The sequence below is a fragment of the Myotis nattereri genome, assembly GCF_964212035.1.
Source record: "Myotis nattereri genome assembly, chromosome: 3".
In the NCBI taxonomy this organism is placed as follows: Eukaryota; Metazoa; Chordata; class Mammalia; order Chiroptera; family Vespertilionidae; genus Myotis; species Myotis nattereri.
Genome location: NC_138077.1, coordinates 33,033,519 through 33,056,070, shown reverse-complemented (window position 1 = coordinate 33,056,070; position 22,552 = coordinate 33,033,519). Strand labels below are relative to the sequence as shown.

Here is a 22,552-nt window from a genome sequence, read left to right as displayed (position 1 = left end):
CCATTGGGACTGATGGGGGGGCCAGCCAGTGGAGGGGGGGGAGGGGCTGCAGGAGGTTGGCTGTGGGAGCGCACTGACCACCAGGGGGAAGCTCCTGCGTTGAGCGTCTGTCCCCTGGTGGTCAGTGTGCATCACAGGCTGCCTGCCTTGGGGCAGAGGGGCCCCAGTAGCCTTGCCCTTGGGGATGAACACGAAGGAGTTGTGGGAGTTCACACGGAGACTGGGCAGAGCCCGGGCCTGCAGGTCCCCCCCGGGAATCATGTTCATATCTGGCTTGGAGACCGGCCATATCTTGAAGGAGTCGTTGGTGCTGGTGGCCGAGGAGACCCAGTGGTGCTGGCTGGGAGTGGCACTGGCAGGGCTGACACTGGACAAAGCCAGGGACGAGGCTGGAGTGGCACTGGGGTCCCAGGGCTGGTGGGTGGGAGGCTCCCCCAACTCCAGCTTTGGCTTGTACTCGACTGGCCCAAGGCTGGATCCCGCGATGCCATTGGCAGTGCCTGCCAGGAACTCTGGGGTCAGGGGCCTGTTGGGGAGCAGGCGAATGCCCGACCCGCAGTACAGGCCCCAAGGGTGGATGGTGAATGAGTTGTTGCTGGTCTTCTGCAAAAGTCACTGCACCAACCCTGGGCTGAGGACAGGTGGCTGTGGCAGCGGCTGTGGCAGGGGGCTACTGAGCTCTGGGATCCCGCAACGGCCTGGCCGCTGGTTGAACTTCTGGAGCAGATGGCTGATGGGGCCAGTTGACGGGAGCACATAGTACAGAAGCCCCTCTGTGGTGTGGATTTGGGCAGCCAGGCTGGTGGCGAGGTCTGGTGCAGCAGACCAGCCTAAACCAGCAGTCAGACATCCCTCTCACAATCTGGGACCACTGGCTCATAACTGCTCACCTGCCTGCCTGCCTGCCTGATCTCCCCTAACTGCCTCTGCCTGCCTGCCTGATTGTCCCTAACTGCCCTCCCCTGCTGGCCTGAGCCTGATCTTGCCCCAAACTTCCCTCTCTTGCTGGCCTGATCGCCCCTAACTGCCTCTGCCTCGGCTGCCACCACCATGGCTTTGTCTGGAAGGAAGTCAGACATCTGGAAGATGGCTAGTTGATCCAGTCTAATAAGCATATTACCCTTTTATTAGTATAGATAGATTATATAGGATAGGATTGCTTAAATGGGGGTGGGGGCAGTTGGGGGCAATCAGGCTGGCAGGGGAGTGGTTAGGGGGTGATCAAGCTGGCAGACAGAAACAGTTATGGGCAATCAGGCAGGTGAGCGGTTGGGAGCCAATCCCGGATTGTGAGAGGGATGTCCCAGACTGGAGAAGGTGAAGGCTGGGCTGAGGGACCACCCCCCCACCCCAGTGCATGGATTTCGTGCACCGGGCCTCTAGTATAGGATAAAGAAGGAGGAAGAAAGCCCAGAGGGAATAGGAGGACAGTGAGGGAGGAGGGCCTTAGGAGTCATGAGTCACTATAGTAACAGTCTAAGGGAATAGTGACCGATCAGAGGGGATATCAAGGCACCAGGATCTGTAGCCTTTATAAGCCAAAAGGAAAAAGAACTCAGTGGCACCCTTTCCCCCTCCCCATGTGGAAGTCCATACTGTGGGACTCTTTTCCTCTCCCCACATGGGAGTCTGTACTTGTTCTTCAATAAATCTCCACCTTTTCTATACTATTCTCTGTCCATGGATTCATTCTTCGACTCTGGCAGACAAAGAATCCAGGTTCCAGTCAAAAAATTCCCTATCAACTTTAAAAGTATATTTTAAAGTATATCCCCTGTTGTTTCCTCTGGCTGCCCCAGCATGTTTTGTTTTATTTTATTTTATGAAATATATATTTCTTGATTTCAGAGAGGAAGGGAAAGGGAGAGAAAGAGAGAGATACATCAATGATGAGAGAGAATCGTCAATTGTCTGCCTCCTAGACACCCCACACTGGGGATGGAGCCCACAACCTGGGCATGTGCCCTGATCTGGAATCAAACTGTGACCTCCTGGATCATGGTAAATGCTCAACCACTGAGCCAAGCCGGCCGGGCTTGTTTTAGTTTCGTTTCACTGAAGAGCTCCACCCTGATCCTGGCTTCCTCACCCTGTGTATAATTTCTAGTGCAACCCTGAATAAGTTACTGCTGCCTTGTGGTTTGCTGCGGACAGACCATGACTGCAATAATGGTCCCAGAGAAGTCCAGTCCTGGGCTGAGGTGCTGGCTGATCCTGACCTTCACAGTGTTCCTGCAGTGTGTCTGCGTGGCCATGGCTTACTTGTACTTCACCAGTGAGTTGCAGCAGGTCAGTATAACGCATATGGACTCACAGCAGCTGTCAGCACCCTCATGTTAACTGCCTCTCCTTTGCCTCTCTACTTGCTCCTCTTTGAAAACTTTATAGTGAATGTTTCTTTTCGCTGCCTGAGAGATGTTTTGGTTTTATTTCTGTTGCATTTGTGTGTTGATAATAGTGAGACTATAAAGGACTAGTATTCTGCCTAAGTCTGTAATGCAGTGGTTATAAGCTGAGCTCACATTTTACTGCTCATCCTAAAATAATTGAAAATAAAACTGCCATTCGATGCCTGTGGATGGTTCAGGTACAAATCCAGGTGCATTTGACAGAGAGAGAAAAACAAAACAGTGCCATTTTAATTTGTGTATTTCTCAACTATATAAAACATTTGGAACTATAAATGCAAAATTGATAAAAAAAATAAACCAACTCAGCTAATTACCTTCATATATATATATATATATATATATATATATATATATATATATTGACTAATTGTATATTATCAAAAACTGTGAGTTGGAAGGAACTTTGAACACCCACATTTTATAGATGAGACTAGAGACCAGGATGGGTTACAGAAAATGATTGTCAGAGACTAATGTCTGGGCAGCAGAGAGGGTCAGTACTGCCACTCAAAATCTCTGAGCCAGTAAAGGAGTCTACCCTGCTGACTCAAGCCCTGCCAAGGAGACTGGCTAGTCCTTGCCTAGACAATGCCACCAGCAGCAGGCATGCAAACCCATTTCACAGAACCAAGGGCTTCTGGAACAGAAGAGCAGGCTCCCAGTGCACATATGATTAGCAAGAAGAAAGTCCAAGCCTGAGATGTAGTTCTGAAAATCATGAGGTGGGAAGGAGGTGTCATTACTCATTTTTGAAAGTACTACAGCACCCCCGTTCCCCATGGGTCCAGGTGGCAGAACAAGGTCTGTAGAAACACGTGGGGATGGGGAAGGTGGTAGGGGTTTCCTTTCTGGGTTTCTGTTCTCAAAACTCTATATTTATGCATAAAAACATCTAAAAGGAGAAACACCAAAATGTTGGCTATTGTGATCTCTAGATGGTAAGATTGTGGTAGGGTGCTTTTTTTCCTTTTTATTTTTTTACATTTTATAAATTTTCTACAGTGAATGTTATAAAAATATCTAGGCTATCCATATATCCACTTTCACACAGACTTAAAGAATATGACATTTTTACAGAGTCTTACGAGAAAACAACCCTACTCAAAACTGCCCCTACACAGTCTGATCTCAACCCTGTAAACAAAAAAGAGATCATGAAAAGCTTTAACTAGGAGGTGGGGTTAGTTAGACGGTTAGGGTGGGGCGCTTTTTTGTTGTTGTAGCTTGTTTTTTTTTTGCTTTTAGAAAAGTGTTCCTTACTTCTCTGTATTTTCGAGGGTGCCTGTGTGTTCTCAATGTCCCTAGGCCTCATTGAATTTGAGGTAACAATAGCACCACATTAGCTTGTCAAGCTCCCTGCAATAGATACCTAGGATCTTCCTCACTTTTCCAGGTTCTTCCTCCCAAACAGAAAGTTTTTCTGAAAAATTTCCAGAGGATGTTCAGAGGCACTGTCAGCAGCTGACCTCTGCTTCTGGCCCCTGCTCCGTATCCAGCCCTCTCAAACTCTACTTCCTTTTATTTATTTTATTTTTTTTCCCATAACTTCTTTTGATTTTTTACAGAGAGGAAGGGAGAGGGATAGAGAGTTAGAAACATCGATGAGAGAGAAACATCGATCAGCTGCCTCCTACACACCTCCTACTGGGATTGTGCCCTTAAGCAGGGTACATGCCCTTGACTGGAATTGTACCTGGGACCTTTCAGTAGTCCACAGGCCAACGCTCTATCCACTGAGCCAAACCGGGTGGGGCTCCACCTCCTTTTAGAGATAACACCTGCTCCCAAGCAGCTCTCAGCTCAGCCTTTCTGCCCTTGACCCAGCTTCCCATGCTCTGCAGCTTCCAACTGCTGGGAAGCAAGAGTTAAAATTGCTCTCTCCCTTCTGTGTCACATACATCTTTTATCCAATGAATTAATAGACATTTGTGAGCCTGTTTTTGTTGTTGTTGTTTGTTTGTTTTGTTTTTAGTTTCATCAGAGCAGTGCCTGGCCAAGTTCTCGTATTTCTAAACCACATGCGATTGAGTTTCTTCTTTGGAAAGGCTTTTCAGCTTCCACACAAATTGCAGAGGCAAATGGAAGTCTACAATAGAAAAGTACAGGGTGGGCAGGCGCAAAGACGAGTCTAATTCCATTGTCAGCTCAGGGGGCCCCAGGGGTCACCTCCACAACATTGCCCAGGAGAATATTTTACTCTTGTGATTAAATAAAGGAAGAAAGAAAATAAACATTTAAAAGCAAATGAATGCCCTATGCCAGAGTGTGTGGAGGAATGAATTAACTCAGGTTTATGTTTTTGCACTTGAAGGACCTTGGCCAAATGTTCACAGGGTACTTTGGCTGAGTACAGGACTGCATGACTCTGACTGGAACCTCTCATAGACAGTTCAGTCATTTTCATTTGGAATAAGCAGGTTATCCTTAAATGTGATCCTTCCTTCATGCTCTGGAGTGTGCCTAAGTTCAAGTAGAAGGAAAAAACAAAAAGGCCATTATACTGGAAAATAACCTTTTAACCTCAATAGTTAAAAATAAAACCAGGCAATAAGAAAACAAGAACCAAAACCAAAAAAAAACCACCAAAAAAACCATGCAATCTTGGGTGAGTTTCCTGTTTTTGTAACATCAGTATCAGCCTCAAGTACTCTGCATGGTTAGGGATTCATGAACATGTGCATGCTTGTGTGCGTGCGAGCATGTAAGGGCGTCTGTGTATAACATCAAGCAAGGACTTGATAACAATGATCTGGCACTCTAAATGTTTATTCTCAGTCAGGAAGAGGTAATAAATCTTCAAGTCTCTGCAGGTTAATAAATCCCTAGCTAGTGTGGATATTTAATGAGGCAGCATTCAGATTTTTAGTGGCAATGGGATCACACTTGATCATCCAAGGAGAGTAGAATTCACAATAAGTAGAGTGTGCTCAGATAGCCAAAGCTCGGATCAAGAAACAGAACATGAGCTGGCCCCCGAATGATTTGGCTACCGTTTTATTTAGCATCCTTACATTTAAACACACTCTACTGCCCACTTTGTGTCTAGGTGGGTTGCCACCTTTAGAACGGGATCCACACTGTGTCAGAACTGAACAGTACCTCAAGATCACCGTAGTGAACCAGCTCAAATCTCAGAGGAACAGACACAGAAGAGAAGCAGACATTTGTTGAGGGACACACAACTAATTGATGGCAGGGCCAGTCAAGGGCATTGTGACTCAGGATGCCTAGCCCACACCTGTGATGTTTCCACCATATCCAACAGCTTACTTTTATTCAAAGGACCAAGGACAGCAGGCCTACTTTAATTCCAAGCCATGAGCTTATCCAAGGTGCCAATTCTCTGAATCTCTCATCAGTTTCTGTAGTTTTAACTTCTAAATGAACAAAAACAAAAAGCACTTGTGCATAATATTGTGTTATATTCCATCTCGTCCTAGATGCAGGACAAGTACTTCAAAACGAGCATTGCTTGCTTCTTAAAGGAAGATGACAACTCTTGGGACTTCAATGATGAGAATTTGAATGATCCCTGCTGGCAAGTAAAGTGGCAGCTGCGACAGTTTGTTAGAAAGGTAGGTGGGCTCTTGGGTGACTTCACCAGCTTTGCATAGAAGGTCGGAGGAGAGGGAATATTTAAGATCATCACATCCAGACTGTTCACTTTGCAAAAGGGGAAACTGAGGCCCAGAGTGCTTAAGTGATTTTCCCTAAATTCATAGAACTGCAGAAAGGCAGAACAGCACCAAACAGTGGGCCTTAGTCAACTCCCGGTCTAAAGTTCATGCCTCTACTCTAGACAGTCTCCCCACTCAGTCTAACCTTTGTATCTCACATTGTGGAAACGGAGGCACAGGCAGAGCAATGTGTTCAAGGTCAGACAACAATGAGGGGGGGGGTGTGTTTTTTTTACCCAGAATATGAAAGAGGCCAATTATGGTGTTTTATATTCTTCCCACATGTTGATCTCAAAGAGGAAAGGGAAAGGGAAGAGAGATACTTTGAGAAGTTGAAGTTGATATCTCAATTTGCAGTTAGCAAATGACAAATTATAGTATTTTCTGTCTATGGAAGTTGCTAAAACAGGATCTTTAGCAGAACCATTATGTTAACTAACAGGTTATTTCATAATTGTTATGTAATTTTACTGTGAGCCATGTGACATGTAAAATTAGGCTTCTTCTCTTGGGCTTTTCCTTCTTGGCAAGAAAGCATTTAGTAATATTTACTTTCAACCTCAGAAAAGTCAGAGGAGGACACAGATATGAAAATACCTTGTAAGGAAGTAAACACCAGGGTTATTTAAAAAATCCTGGGGACATTCCCAGCATAGAAGGAGGAAGTGTTTTACTGAGAACCAGTGTGGTGCTCAGCCTGGCTTCTCATAGAAACAGTGTTTTGTTGGCAGTTAGGGATCTGATTTATAAACCTCAACAGTCCTCTCCATAGAGCTCAGGCATTACCCACAATGCTATTTTTTTGTTTTGGGGGTGTTTGTTTTGTTTTGTTTTGTTTTGTTTTTTTTTTGTTAATCCTCACCCGAGGATGTTTTTCCACTGATTTTTAGGGAGTGGAAGGGAGGGGGAGACAGAGAGAAACTTTGATGTGAGAGAGACACATCAATTGCTTGCCTCCTGCACATCCCCCAACCAGGGCTGGGGATTGAGTCTGCAACCCAGGTATTGGACCCAGGACACTTCAGTCTGAGGGCTGACACTCTATCCACTGAGCCAAACCGGCTAGGGCTTATGATGCTATTTCTATGAGAAATGAGATTATTAGGTGTCCACCTGGGAATTCAGCAAACACCTGTACTGGTGGCCGCCCTGGAGGAGTGGCCTGGGCAGGGCACCCACTGCACGCATGAGCAGCTGTGACTTCAGCACTCCAAGTGACAAGGACCAGGAAAGGCCCAGGGTTGGGGAAGGGTCCTGAGGAATCTGGGAATGGGACTCCACAGACCGGGGGTTAAGGGGGTGGTAAACTCACAGGTTTGGGGACTGAGGAGAGGGGCTGGATGCTGGGGCTGGAAGTGGGGAGGTAAGAGAAGTGGGGACGGGTTTCCTGCTGTTCTTGCTCTCCCATGCTCATGCCCTGCCCCCAGCTGGACTAGAGGAAGCTGGGAGGGTCACAGAGGGGTGGTAAAAGTGCAGGGGGAAAGGATGTCCCATTTTTTCCAGGGACCGTTAATTAAACAGACTATTTCCAGTGAACATCTTATATCCATTACATATATCATTTCCTTTAATTCTCACAATAGCTCTATGAGGAAGAAATCATTATCTTCTTCCTCTTTTTAAAAACAGATGAAGAAGTTAAAGTTTACATCAGTTAAGTGACTTGAGAAAAATTTTCCAGAGCTAGCAATTGACATATTTGAATCCAGGCCATACTGTAGTTATTATTGTACTTTGCCTCCCACACTGTAGGAATTACCCTCTCTCCTTCCTGCTGATCCTCCTTCTTCCTTCCCTTCTGTCCCAGAATGACAGGGAGAGAGAGGGAGAGAGAGAGAGAGAGAGAGAGAGAGAGAGAGAGAGAGAGAGAGAATTGCTGAGGCCACCTCTCGCTTTCCCTGCCTGTACCAGTGCCCATTGGACTTCAGGCAGTCCCCTGATCACCTGGAATCAGGGCTTGAGGCAGATGCAGAAGCAGAGAGCTTCTGATTTGGGATGGGAGTACAGGGGAAGGGAGTTTCTGGTAGTTGCCAAATTAACAACAGTGACGGGAAAGGAGGGCAGTGATGGGCAAAACCCCCTGGTGACAGAATCGAATGGAGGGGAATTTAGAAGCTGTGGATGAGCCAAGACAAGACCTGTTTAATTCATAGAAAAGCTCAGTGTTTGCTCTTTCTCACAGTTTTTTTCCACTGGTTAGTACAAAGAGGGGGATGCTAGATTTTTAGTAAAGATATGGGAACTTCACTCCTAGGAATATATCCCAAGAAACCAGAAACACCAATTAGAAAGGATATATGCACCCCTATGTTCATAGCAGCACAATTCACCATAGCTAAGATTTGGAAACAGCCTAAGTGCCCATCAGCAGATGAGTGGATTAGAAAACTGTGGTACATCTACACAATGGAATACTATGCTGCGGTAAAAAAAAAGGAACTCTTGCCTTTTGCAACAGCATGGATGGAACTGGAGAGCATTATGCTAAGTGAAATAAGCCAGTCAGAGAAAGATAAATACCACATGATCTCACTCATTTGTGGATTATAGAGAACAACATAGACTGATGAAAAAGGACAGACCCAAAGACTGAGAAACAGCGATCAGGCTATCAATCCCCAGAAGGAAAGTAGGGGAGGGCGGGGGTAAGGGGAAGAGATCAACAGAAGGACTTGTATACATGTATATAAGCCAAACCAATGGACATGGACAACGGGGGGATGGGAGCATGAGTTTGTGTGTGTGTGGGGGGGAGGTTGGGGGTTAAAGGGGGGGATGAGGACACATTTGTAATACCTTAACTAATAATAATAAAAAAAAAGATATGGGAACTTGGTAAAATATCTTTATGTTAAGAATGCCTCAGCCACATTCTCAGAAATGAGAGCAGGACATGGTGTGGCCAGGTCACACCCTGATGAGCTGTGGTTGTCTGTGGGCACCCAGAGAGAGAGGCTTGGGGCTGTCCAATCACTCAAAGCCCCTGGACTCCATTATTCCATTACACAGAGCCCTTTACACACACGCGCATGTGCACACACACACACACTCACAGACACACGCACGCACACTCACACACCATAGAGAAAATGAGGTGACATGTCCGCCACATCCGCCAGCGATGAAGAGGTCTGGGGAGGACTTGGCTGACCTAACTTGGCAGGTGGCTCCTTTCTCCTGTGCTGCTCCAGGTGTGGACTTTCAAAGACTTTATCCAGAAACAGGTTTCCCACACAGAGGACCATTTTTTGATCACCACGTGGGGATGGCTGCTTCAATATTTGCCCTGCTTCCTACATTGTCATCTTACATAGAAATTTCCTGTTAGACATCAGTAAAAAGAGCCATAGACAATCTAGAGTCAGTTTCAAAATTTTAGGGAAATTAACAATCTTTATTCAATACCATTACAGATAAGTTTGGGAACCTATGAGGAAACCATTTCTACAGTTTCAGGTATATTTTTTGTTGTTATTTTAACTTTCTACTCTCCACTTCATGGCAGGGTGAAGGCCTCTCCATCCTCTTTCTTTCTGCTCCATTCACACATCCTACCTCTGATCAGCTGCTCAAGCTATTGATTCTATTTCCCATTTTGCATTGAGAGCTAGAAAGCTCAGAACCAACCCTGTGGCCTACCTATGGCCAGAACTTTTTTCAGCTGAATCTTATTGGATTTTCCTTTCCCCTCAATTTATTTAATTACTTATTTTTTAACCTTCTCATGTATTGCAAATAAGCCATCTAAATCCTTTCTAGAACTGGCTGAAAGTAAGATAAATAAGAGCCCCATGTTACCCATTCCCTCTGCTTCTGACCACCACAGGCTCCATGCTTTTCCTTAAACAGAAACCCCTCGCTCCCTCATCCCTTTCCCAACAGTCCTCCTACCCACCCACAGTTCTCATCCTATGGTCCCCATGCTACAGCCATCTCTCTTCCTGTTCATGATCAGCAGCCTTCTCTTGACCCACACTCCCTTCAGTGCTGTTGCCCAGGCTGGCTTCTTTTGTCTCTGGCTGTTCATATAACTGGCTCCATCTCATTCTCCATCCTTATTACCTAATTGTCAGACCTTCCCTGGTCACCTTTCTAAGTAAGTTCCCCTGTTATCTCTATCACACTTACCTCGTTCATTTATATATATTTTTATCTCTGTGCCTGATTCCTTACTAGATCAGAGATTCACAAAGACAGAACATGTGTCTGTTTCTCCCACCTCACTATACCTAGCACCTAACCCTGTGCCTCAAACCTAGTAGGTCCCTGCCCTTGTCTGTACCATCTTCAGTGTGTGTGTGTGTGTGTGTGTGTGTGTGTGTGTGTGTGTGTATTTTGATTGAAACAAAATTCACATAACAAACAATTAATCATTTAAAGAGCACAATTCAATGGTAGTGAGTGCATTTACAATGTTGTGCCAACACCATCTCTTTCTATATAGAACATTCTTTTAAAAAATATACTATTATTGTTGAAAGTATTACAAATGTCCTCCATTTCTCCCCTTTGTCCACCTCCACCCAGCTCACACCCAAAACTGGGCCTTCACCTCACTGTTGTCTGTGTCCATGGGCTTTGCATATATGCATATAAGTTCTGTGTGTGTGTGTGTGTGTTATTTGATTGAGGTGAAATCCACATAGCAAGCAACCATTTACAGAGCACAGTTCAGCTCAGCTGGTGTTGCTCAGGGGTGGAGCATCAACCTATGAATCAGGGGGCCATGGTTCGATTCTTGGTCGGTCAGGGCACATGCCTGGGTTTCAGGCTTGAGCCCCAGTGTGGGGCATGCAGGAGGTAGCAGATCTATGATTCTCTCTCATTGTTGATGTTTCCATCTCTCTCTTCCTCTCCCTTCCTCTTTGAAATCAATGAAAATATATTAAAAATAAATAAATAAAATAAAAAGCACAATTCAGTGGTAGTTAGTGCATGTACAATGTTGTACCAACGCCCTCTCTTTCTACATAGAAGATTCTCCATACATGTTTTTTGATTGAATAAATACATAAATAAAATTACTGGAGTAAATCGACTACTTTTTTGCACCTGGTTCACTATAGCCCCATTTTCACATCCTAATGGCCACGAAGGCCTGAGTACATATACTGGAGCACATCAACCTGGCAGAGAGGACAAGACCTTGTCCCAGGGTCTGAGCATCTGATCATTTCCCCAAAGGCAAAAGTGGTAGTGAGAGTGTTGAGCACCCCAACTGTTCTGATGAGGCACACCAGATCCATAGTCTGCAGTAGATGCGTGCACTATATTCAGTATTGGAAGAAAAATATTCTTTTTTACTCATCCCAATAAAGTATAGAAATCATGTACTTCTCAGTATACCAAGCCATAGCCGTGACACCCAAATATTCATATTTGCAAGTTTCCTTCCTGGGAGGTGTTTGCTATAGCCAGTTGGAAATTTCCTCTCTTTAGGATTTGCTTTCAAAGCTTGGCTTTCCCATATCCTTGCAATGACTTCAAATGCAAGGTACTTATAATTGGATTTTGTCATTGAATATTTAAAAATAAAGTGGTAAGGTCTAGGGCAGGCAAAGCATTATGAATTATTTAACAAGGGAGGTTATAAGTAAGTGGACACATCAACCTTGAAAGCTGAGCATCCTGAGAATAATATATAAATGACTATGCATCTCCATGCCATGATTGGTCTTCAGTGCCATATAGATGCCCACCCATCCTGAATAAGTAACAATTAATACAAAATTAGAAGAAATGAGAAGAGATTCTCATGTCCCATTCATTTTCCCCTATGGAATTTTATCACCTCCTCTAACTTTCCTCTTCTATTGGCCTAGATTAAGGTTTACTGTTCTCAGTCCTGGTATAATAGTCTGATTAACTTGCCAGTCTCCAGCCCTCCCATCTTCTATCCATCCAACCTTACTCTGAGAGATAGATTAGCCTAAAACACAAAACATATCTCTTCACTTCCCTGACCAAAACCTTTCAGAGTCTTCCCACACCCTATAAAATCCAAATCTCTTAGCCTGGCACTCAGATCCTCTATACTCTGGCTCATCATTCAAACCTGAAATGGAATTCCTCTCGTGCCTTTGTCCCAGGAATGCTGTGTGCACCCTGCGTTGAGCCTCTTCCCATTCTATTGGACCCCAAGCCAGCCCATCTTCACCCTGTCAGATCATGATCCTTGCACTTTCTTGGGCCTGTTTGTTTATAATTCTTTTTTCTTGTCCCTGGAAGAGTGCCTGTCACAGACGTGGTGGGCACTCTGGTTTGTTTAAGTGAATGGAAGGGGCCTTAGCACAAACCCTCCCCTGACCTCAGCTTCCCAATAAGTAGGAATCTTTCTCTCTGAATAGCCATCACCCTTTAATTCTTTTTCTAACATAAATTTGTACTTTCTAATTCACATCTTCCCCCAAAGACTGTTTAAGTCCCTTAAGGATCAGTCAGTGTAATCAGTGATTAATCTTTGTTGCCTCTGTAGGATATAGTGTAGTGCCTTGTGTTTTAAAAACCAATGTGCACACACTTGGGAAGTTTGAACTGATTTTTTAAAGGAGTTGTTTGTTCAATCTGTTTTTAAGTACTTGGATGGTGGTCAATAAGTTATTTGTTTGTTAAGATGTAGTGAATCAGTGATTTAAATGCTCATGTACTGATTATCCTGATCAGTATGTCAATCCATGTTCCTTTAGGGAGGTCAGGGGAGGGGAGGGGAATGACTGTTAGATACCAGCTTATAGCATCTATGGACAATGGTTACCACTGCTACTCCTTTAAGAATCACTAGTAGCTAGCAAATAGGAAAAAATAGAGGTTATGAAATTGCTATCATTCTATATATAACTCAAAATGGAAATTTGCCAATACCTGGTTATTTGTGCACTTTAAATGACTCAGCACAATTACTGCAGGTCCAGTTTTTTGCTTGTTTGGGAACTTTTGGAAAGGGCCATAATCTTCCCTTTGCCATATTCACCGTAATGACTTCTGAGACGCTGATAAATTCTCACCCAAGTTACTGCTTATTCTTTCCATATAAAGTACTTTTCAAATTAAACATAACTTGAAGTACACTGATCCTCACACTAAAATGTAGGCTGTTTTTATGAAAAGCCATAGGATCAACATTGGAAGCCCAGTGTGCGCACAGGGCCTGATTGACAACAGCTGTGAGCAGCAATGTGCGAGGTAGTTGGACAAGTGCTGATGATACGTTGTCGTTTCCCTTTTAGAAAAGCAACAAGATGGTCCTCGTCTAGTAATTGGAAAAGGACTTCAGAGAGTAGCCGCTCACGTAACAGGGAAAACTCGAAGCACGACCGCATTCCCAGTTCCAAGTAAGAGAAACAACAAATATATGGTTTTAAAGAAAGACAATGGAAAACTATGTTCCAAATAATTTATTCTTTTAACTTGTACCTAAAATGTGTATATAGCTACCTACAAAATGCTCAGCAGGAATCAGATCTCAGACTGACTCTCTTCAGAAACAAGATGATAAGACAAATAGCTCAATTACTGCCCTGGCATAACTGGCCGCAGGGAAATGATAACGTGGGAGAATGTTATCGTTGAGTTTCCCATGCCCCCATTTTTGCTTTTTTCTTCTTTAAAGTCATTTCTCTTTCTCACTTTGATTAAATTTTTTTTCTTCCAAGTTCTAAATTCATCATTTGCTTTCACTATGAGTCACTGAGTATTCTTGTGACATTATATTTGGTTGAACTGCAGGAAGTTGCCAATATTTGACTATTTTTTACTTACAAAGTGTTGGTTTCACATAGTTTAACCAAATATGTTAAACCTAATTTTAACTGTCAGAGCAGATGTCCACAGAGTGCTGTAGTTAAGTACAAGGGTATTATAGTCTAAATACCCACGTTGGAATCCCAGCCCTCCTTACCCAGACATATGTTTGAGCAAATTACTTAACCAAACTAAGCTTCAGTTGCTTATACAAAATAGAGATAAACTTTATACAAAGTAGAGACCATCTTTACCTCATAAAAGAGCAACACATGCAAAATGCCTGATGTATTGTAAGTACTCAAGAAGTCGCTTGCATTATTGTGAAAGGTTTTGTCCCAAGGTAAAGAAATTTCAGGCAGTAAATGGGTGAAAGCATTATTGGGGTGTTTTGAGGGGTTTGTTGATTGTTATGGTTTTTTTTCTAGGTAGTTGCCTTCCTATCATATTCCTGGACTTATGTTTTATAAATAATTAACATGTTTTGCATATGAGTGAGATCATTATTCCCATATTACTGTTTACTGCTCATCAACCAACGTGACAGTTATTTTAAACTCTTGAAAAACTGAATTTTATATCAGTCATGAAGGTGATCCCAAAATTTAAAGGAATATCATATTTTGCAGGACCTTTTTTCATTCAGTCTCTAGGACTTAGAGGATCTGGAGCTCTTTAAATCTGGGATCTCTTTGCCAAACCTGTGCTCTAATTGTAGACTAGAGATCCCTTCAGTTGGGATGGTGCCTTTGACTGCTGAGAAAGACCAAGGAGGGAATCCAAAGCGATCCAAAGGAATAGCAAGAAGTTCAGAGCCCTAGGCTGAAGGACGTAGATACGTTTCTCTTAGTTTCCCTATATACCGTTCGTTTGAGCTCACCAGCACAGGAGAGAGGTAGGGGTTCGGGACAGAAGTTCTGCCCTAGAGTAAAGATTGCTGTCTGAGTGAATCATCTCAGAGCTAAGTGTGGCAGATGTGGCATGGGTGGCAGACAACGTACAGAAAAATAAGGCACTCCTAACAGGCCTCAATAATACAGAAGCCTTCAGATTTCGCACTGACTAGACTTTCGAATCCTTGTAAGATGAGAGGAGCGAGAAATTTTATATTTGATTGAAATTCTTTGCAGGTACCAACCAAAAATAGGCTAGCGACAGCTGTTGGAAACACCTTGCTTTGCTACAAACTCCCTTTTGTAAACTTTCTTTCTCTCTAACCTTCCTCCAGATGCCAAGGATGAAAACATTTTGGGCCATAAAATAACCTCCTGGGAGTCATCAAGAAGAGGACATTCATTCTTGAGTAATTTGCACCTGAGGAATGGAGAGTTAATTATCCATCAAACAGGGTTTTATTATATCTATTCCCAAACGTACTTTCGATTTCTGGAACCTGAGAATGATTCAACAGTAGGCATCAGAAAGAAAAACAAACAAATGGTACAATATATTTACAAAGTCACAGACTATCCTGAACCTATACTGCTGATGAAAAGTGCTAGGAATAGTTGTTGGTCTAAAGATTCACAATATGGACTCTATTCCATCTATCAAGGTGGAATATATGAGCTTCAAGAAAATGACAGAATTTTTGTATCTGTAACGAATGCGCAATTGGTTGACATGGACCAGCAAGCCAGTTATTTTGGGGCCTTTTTAATTGGCTAGATGATCTGCACTTTTGTTTTAATATTCATCAAAAATGTTTATTTTTACATATATATACATATATACACATGTATATACTAGAGGCCCAGTGCACGAATTTGTGCACCAGTGGGGTCCCTCAGTCTGGCCTGCGGGATCGGGCTGAAACTGGTTCTCCAACATCCCCCAAGGGGTCCTGGTTTGCAACAGGGTGCAGGCCAAGCCGAGGGACCCCACTGGTGCACGATCGAGGCCGAGGAGGGACCGCTGGAGGGCTCCAGGGCATGTCCAGCTCGTCTCACTCAGTCCTGACCAGACCCCAGGAGCAAGTTAACTTACTGGTCTGAGCATCTGCTCCCTGGTGGTCAGTGCATGTTATAGCGAATGGTTGACTGGTCGACTGTCTGCCCTCTGGTGGTCAGTGCACATCATAGTGAGCAGTTGAGTGGCCTTAGCATATCATTAGGATATTATGCTTTGATTGGTTGAATGGATAACCATATGACTGGACACTTAGCATATTAGGCTTTTATTATATAGGATACATGTGTACATATGTATATATACATATATATGCATATATGCATATGTAAAAATAAACCTATATGTGTATATATGTAAAAATAAACATGTTTATTTTTACATATATACATATGTTTATTTTTACATATACACACATATATACATATATGTATATATAAATATAAGCATGCACATATATATACATGTGTATATATCTATATATGTATATATGTGCGTATATACATGTATATATGTATATATGCACATATATACATATATAGACATGTTTATTTTTACATATATACATATATGTATATATAAATATTTGCATGTACATATATATACATGTGTATATATGTATATATGTATATATGTATATATGTATATATGTATATATGTAAAAATATATGTATACACAAATATATATATATATATCAATTGCTTCCTCACACACCCAGACCAGGGATCAAACCCAAAACCTAGTATGTTCCCTGACTGGGAATTGAACCTGCAACCTTTCTGATAAGCCAGAAGATGCTCTAACCAACCAATCCATCCAGCCAGGGAAACACATTATCCTCACCTGAGGATGTTTTTCCATTGATTTTTTTAAAGAGAGTGTGGGGGAGGGAGCCAGAGAGAGAGAAACATCAATGTGAGAGAGACACATGGATTGGTTGCCTCTCACATGCTCCCCATCCAGGGTCAGGGATTGAACCCACAAGCGAGACAGCTGCAAAGTAGCAACCCTGCATGAGTGTATTTCCATCCATGTTGGCCAAGCTAGTGTCCAGATCGGCAATGCCTGCTGGGAGCTCTAACACCTGGAACATGACATCCAGCCAGATGACCACATGCCAAGCGACATGACACTGGGGAGTGGGAGGGAGATGACTTCTTCAACACCTTCTTCAGTGAGAGGCGCTGGCAATCATGTGCCCAGGTCAGTGTTTGTAGACCTAGAACCCACAGTCATTGATGAAGTTTTCACTGGTACCTATTGCCAGCTCTTCCAATCTGAGCAGCTCATCACAGGCAAGGAAGATGCTGCCAATACCTATGCCCATGGATGCTACACCATTGGCAAGGAAACCATCAACCTCGTCTTGGACCGAATTCAGAAACTAACCAGTGCACAGGTCTTCAGGGCTTATTGGTTTTCCACACCTTGGGTGGCACTGGTTCTGGGTTCATCTCCCTGCTGATGGAACATTTTTCTGTCAATTATGGCAAGAAGTTCAAGCTAGAGTTCTCCATCCACCCAGCCCCACAGGTTTCCACAGCTATAGTTGAGCCCTACAACTCCATCCTCACCACCCACACCACCTGGGGCTCTGATTGTGCCCACACCACCTGGGGCTTCTGATTGTGTCATTGATAGCAAGGCCATCTACGACATCTATCATAGAAACCTTGAGATTGAGCACCCTATCTATACTAACCTGAATAGGTTCATCAGTCAAATTGTGTTTTCCACCATTTCTTCCCTGAGATTTGATGGAGCCCTGAATGTTGACCCCACTCTGCTGAGATCTGGCTCCAGGTAGCATCTGGGACAGACTAAAGTTGTGTGGCTCTAGGACAAGGGACATTTTTCTCTCTCATGCCCGAGCAGCGCAGAGCCCTTCACAGAGCCAAATCTTGGTCTGTTTGGGCCTAAAGAACTCTGCTGACCTCACCCTGATGACTCCCTGAAATCCTACCAGGCCACAAAGGTTTGTGAGCACTTGTGGCAACTAGACCCTGGGACATTTGCTGAGTGGCCTCAGACCCAGCACCGGCACAGATGATCAATCTGGTGAACACCACTCATTCCTACTCATTGAGAATCTACCTCATGCAACTGGAGTATCTCCAGATGCTCTTTCAATGCCTGAACCTAATCAATGGACACAGACAATAGGGGGTGGGGACATGTGTGTGTGTGTGTGTGTGTGTGTGTGTGCGCGCGCGCGCATGCGCGGGGTGAGGGGGGAGGCTCTGGCAGGAATGTGTGGGGAGAGGTCAATGGGGGGAAAATATGTAAAACTTTCAACAATAAAGAATTTTTTTAAAAAAAGAAATGCTGATGCCTGGGTTTCGCCACAGACCTACTGAATCAGAATCTTTGGAGAGGGGCCCAGGAATCCTTTTGTGTTGGTGTTGTAATTTCCCCAAGTGATTCTGTTACAGCTAACTGGGCACATATCCACCGGCAGGCAATTGAAAATCACGAATAGAGTCTCTAAAGTTGAGAAAACTAAATTTCAAAAACTGATTTATAAATTAAGACCCTGAGGAAACAATGTATCAGGTCACCATTATGGTTAGAAACTCAAAAATACAATTCACATGCAACGTTTCAATTGTATAATTTGTTTAAAAATAGGGATGCCTACGTGCTCCATTCTCTGCTTTAGAGATGAAGTTCAAGATACAGGTGGCAACTATGAAATGGATACCTGAGAATGACAATTTTATGGCCAGCTGTTAATTCTTTCCTAAAGGGCATGAGTACTGAATATTGGATCTTTTTGAAAATTAAATAAGATGGAGCTCGGAGAAAATGGCGACCAGCAGGAAGGTAGGGAGGGAGAGAGTGTGAGAGCGCCAGGAAGTGATAGAGGAGTGTGTGGACTTGTGTGGTGTGTGTGTATGAGCTAGGGACAGTTAGATTCTTCAGGTCTTCTAAGGGGCTGCTAAACCGGGCAGTCTTAGGCAGCGGAGTCCCGCTCCCTGCGCGGACACTCCTGGGTGGCCAGCACAGGCCATCTTGGGAAACAGAGCTGCTTGAGACTAGGATCCTGGCCTCAGCACCACCCAGTCTGATCTCAGATGCATACCAGGATCCTGCAGCCACTGGGGACAGAGACCTGTGACCATAGCTACAGACCTGCAGACACCAAAAGTTCAGAAATCCCAGCGGCAGATCTGTGAGTAACAGAGCCCATCTCCCCTTCCCGCAGGATCTCAGGCAGCGCCAGAGTAACTAACTGATAGACCCACCCTTGACGGGGCCTCAGCGCTCCAGGAACTTTAGCCTGGAAGTGCAAGAGCACCTTGGAACTGATCCCTTGCACTGCCGGCTTCTGAGCCCTGAGCTGGGAGCAAACGCGCGAACCCCAGGAACTGAGCCTATGCACACTGCCGGCTTCAGAGCCCTGGGCTGGGAGCAATCGCGCGAATACCGGGAATTTGTCCTGCGTATCACTGGCCCAGGGACCCCGATTCTCTGGGCAGGGAGCAGCACCAAGCACCAGTGACTTGACTGTGTCTCTTATCACCTGCGCCTGAGATCCTGATTTCCTGTGCATTCATACTAAGAGCCAGTGACTCCAATTCCTGGTGCAAGGGCACACAGGGACCCTGATTCTCAAGACAAGGTCGCCCGAAGCAACAGAGACTCTGATACTGGATTCTTGGGGAACTCTGACTCCTGGCGCACACTAGGGGGCTCTGGTTTTCAACACACTTCAGGGGGGTCTCTGTTTCAGCACGGTGCAGGCAGGGTCCCTGATTCTAAGGGCACATACGAGGCCACATTGAGTGCCGACAACACTGACTCTGAGCAAGCCTGGTTCCCACCAACCCACAACAACCACACATCTTAGTGTCAGAGCTCTTCAGTGACACTAGGGTGGCGGGAGGCTCCCACTGCACACGGCCCAGGCCCACGCAACTTGACGTTTGAACCATCGGGAGATAATCAGAATGAAGAGACGAAACAACACCCAGAGGAAAGACAATGAGGAGTCGCCAAGAAAGGAAATTAATGAAGTTGAAACATGCAACATGACAGAAAAAGAATTCAGAATAATGGTTGTACAATTCATTCACCGGATGGATGAGAAAATCAACAACCTATGCAAGAATCAGGAAGAAATGAAAAGTGATATGGCTACAATCAAAAACACCATGGAAAGTTTCAACAGCAGACTAGAAGAAGCAGAGGACCAAATTAGTGAATTAGAAGATAAGGCAGAGAAACAAGCTCAATCTGAACAGCAACTGGAGAAAAAAATTAAAAAGCAGGAGGAGAGCCTAAGGGAGCTTCGGGACAACATGAAATGAAGTAACATACACATAATAGGGCCGCAAGAAGGACAAGAAGAGCAGCAAGGATTAGAAAATCTATTTGAAGAAATAATCTCAGAAAACTTCCCAGATATGGGGAAGAAAAAATTACACAAGTACAGAGAGTCCCAGGCAAGATGAACCCCAAAAGACCCACACCAAGACATGTCATAATAACGATGGCAAATGTACAAGACAAAGAGAGAATCTTAAAGGCTGCAAGAGAGAAACAGAGAGTTACCTACAAAGGATCCCCCATCAGATTATCAAATGATTTCTCAACAGAAACACATCAGGCCAGAAAAGAATGGACAGAAATTTACAAAGTGATGCAAAGCAAAGGACTGAATCCAAGAATACTCTATCCAGCAAGGCTATCATTCAAAATTGAAGGGTTAATAAGAAGCTTCACAGACCAAAAAAAAGGCTAAGGGAGTTTATCACCACCAAGCCAGCAATGCAAGAAATGCTAAAGGGACTGGTGTAAAAAGAAGAACTAAAAAGCCCAGAAAGAAAACAGCCACAAAAAAATAGAAATGGCTACAAACAAGTACCTTTCAATAATAACTTTAAACATAAATGGACTAAATGGTCCAATCAAAAGACATCGAGTGGCTGAATGGATAAAATAACATGACCCATATATTTGCTGTCTACAAGAGACCCACCTCATTAGAAGGGACTCACACAGACTGAAAGTGAAGGGATGGAAAAATATCTTTCAGGCAAATGGAAATAAAAAAGAAAGCTGGGGTAGCAATACTTATATCAGACAAAATAGACCTCAAAGTGAAGGCCATAACAAAAGATAAGGAAGGCCACTTCATAATACTAAAGGGATCAATACAACAAGAGGATATAACCCTGATAAACATATATGCACCCAATGCAGGAGCACCCACATACATAAGAAAACTCCTGGAAGATATCAGGGGAGAGATCGACAACAATACAATCATAGTAGGGGACTTTAATACACCACTGACATCACTGGATAAATCCGCTAAACAAAAACTCAGCAAAGAAACAGCAATCCTACATGACTCACTAGATCAGATGGACTTAATTGACATCTTCAGAACACTTCACCCCAAAGCCACAAAATATACGTTCTTCTCAAGTGCTCATGGGACATCTTCAAAAATAGACCACATATTGGGTCACAAACAAAGTCTCCCCAAATTTAAGAAGATTGAAATCATACCAAGCATCTTCTCAGACCACAAGGCCATAATATTAGAAATAAACTACAATAAAACAACTCAAAATACTCAAACACTTGGAAGCTGAATAGCACGTTATTAAATATTGATTGGGTTACCAATGAGATCAAAGAAGAAATTAAAAACATCCTGGAAACTAATGACAATGAAAACACAACAATCCAAAAACCTTTGGGACGCAATGAAAGCAGTCCTGAGAGGAAAGTTTATAGCTCTACAGGCCTATCTCAACAAACAAACAAAAAATGGTAGTAAATCATCTAAATCTACAGCTCAAAGAATTAGAAAGAGAGCAACAAGAAAAGCCCAGAGTGAGCAGAAGGAAGGAGATAATAAAGATTAGAGCAGAAATAAATGACATAGAGACAAAAAAAAAAAATACAGAAAATCAATGAAACAAAGAGCTGGTTCTTTGAAAGGACAAATAAGATTGACAAACCTCTAGCCAGGCTCACCAAGAAGCAAAGAGAAAGGACCCAAATCAACAAAATCAGAAATGATAGAGGCGAAATAACAACAGATCCCACAGAAATACAAATGATTGTTAAAAAATACTATGGACAGCTCTACTCCAAGAAACTAGACAACCTGGAGGAAATGGACATATTCCTAGAAAAATACAACATTCCAAAACTTAATCAGGAAGAATCTAAAAATCTCAACAGGCCAATAACTATGGAAGAAATTGAAGCAGTCATCAAAAAGCTTCCAGCAAACAAAAGCCCAGGACCAGATGGCTTCACAGGGGAGTTTTAACAAACATTCAAGGAAGAACTAAAACCTATCCTCCTCAGACTACTACAAAAAATCCAAGAGGAAGGAACACTTCCAAGCTCATTCTATGAAGCCAGCATCACCCTAATACCAAAAACAGGTAAAGACAACACAATGAAAGAGAATTACGGGCCAATATCCCTCATGAACATAGATGCCAAAATCCTCAACAAAATCTTAGCAAATCGGATCCAGCAGTACATCAGAAAGATCATGCACCACGACCAAGTAGGATTTATCCCAGGGATGCAAGGATGGTACAATATCTGCAAATCAATAAATGTGATACATCACATAAACAAATTGAAAGAAAAAAAACCACATAGTCATATCAAGTGATGCAGAAAAAGCTTTTGACAAAATTCAACACCCATTTTTGATAAAAACTCTCAGCAAGGTGGGAATTGAAGGATCATACCTCAACATAATTAAAGCCATATATGACAAACCCACATCCAACATCATACTCAATGGACAAAAACTAACACTATTTCCCCTAAGAACA

General features: G+C 43.3%; 1 protein-coding gene and 1 pseudogene across 2 annotated transcripts; both read left to right on the top strand.

Moving 5' to 3' along the window:
- Positions 1-2,157: 2,157 nt before the first annotated feature.
- Positions 2,158-15,496, top strand: TNFSF10 (TNF superfamily member 10; the record flags this gene model as incomplete). Its single annotated transcript, XM_081087327.1, has 5 exons — positions 2,158-2,289; positions 5,852-5,986; positions 9,502-9,544; positions 13,315-13,419; positions 15,057-15,496. 5 exons carry the CDS (start codon positions 2,158-2,160, stop codon positions 15,494-15,496), a joined length of 855 nt encoding a protein of 284 aa, XP_080943453.1.
- Positions 15,497-16,863: 1,367 nt separating this feature from the next.
- Positions 16,864-21,634, top strand: LOC308515323 (tubulin alpha-1C chain-like; annotated as a pseudogene). The gene has a single exon. The product of its transcript is annotated as a tubulin alpha-1C chain-like (transcript).
- The last annotated feature ends 918 nt before the right edge of the window (positions 21,635-22,552 follow it).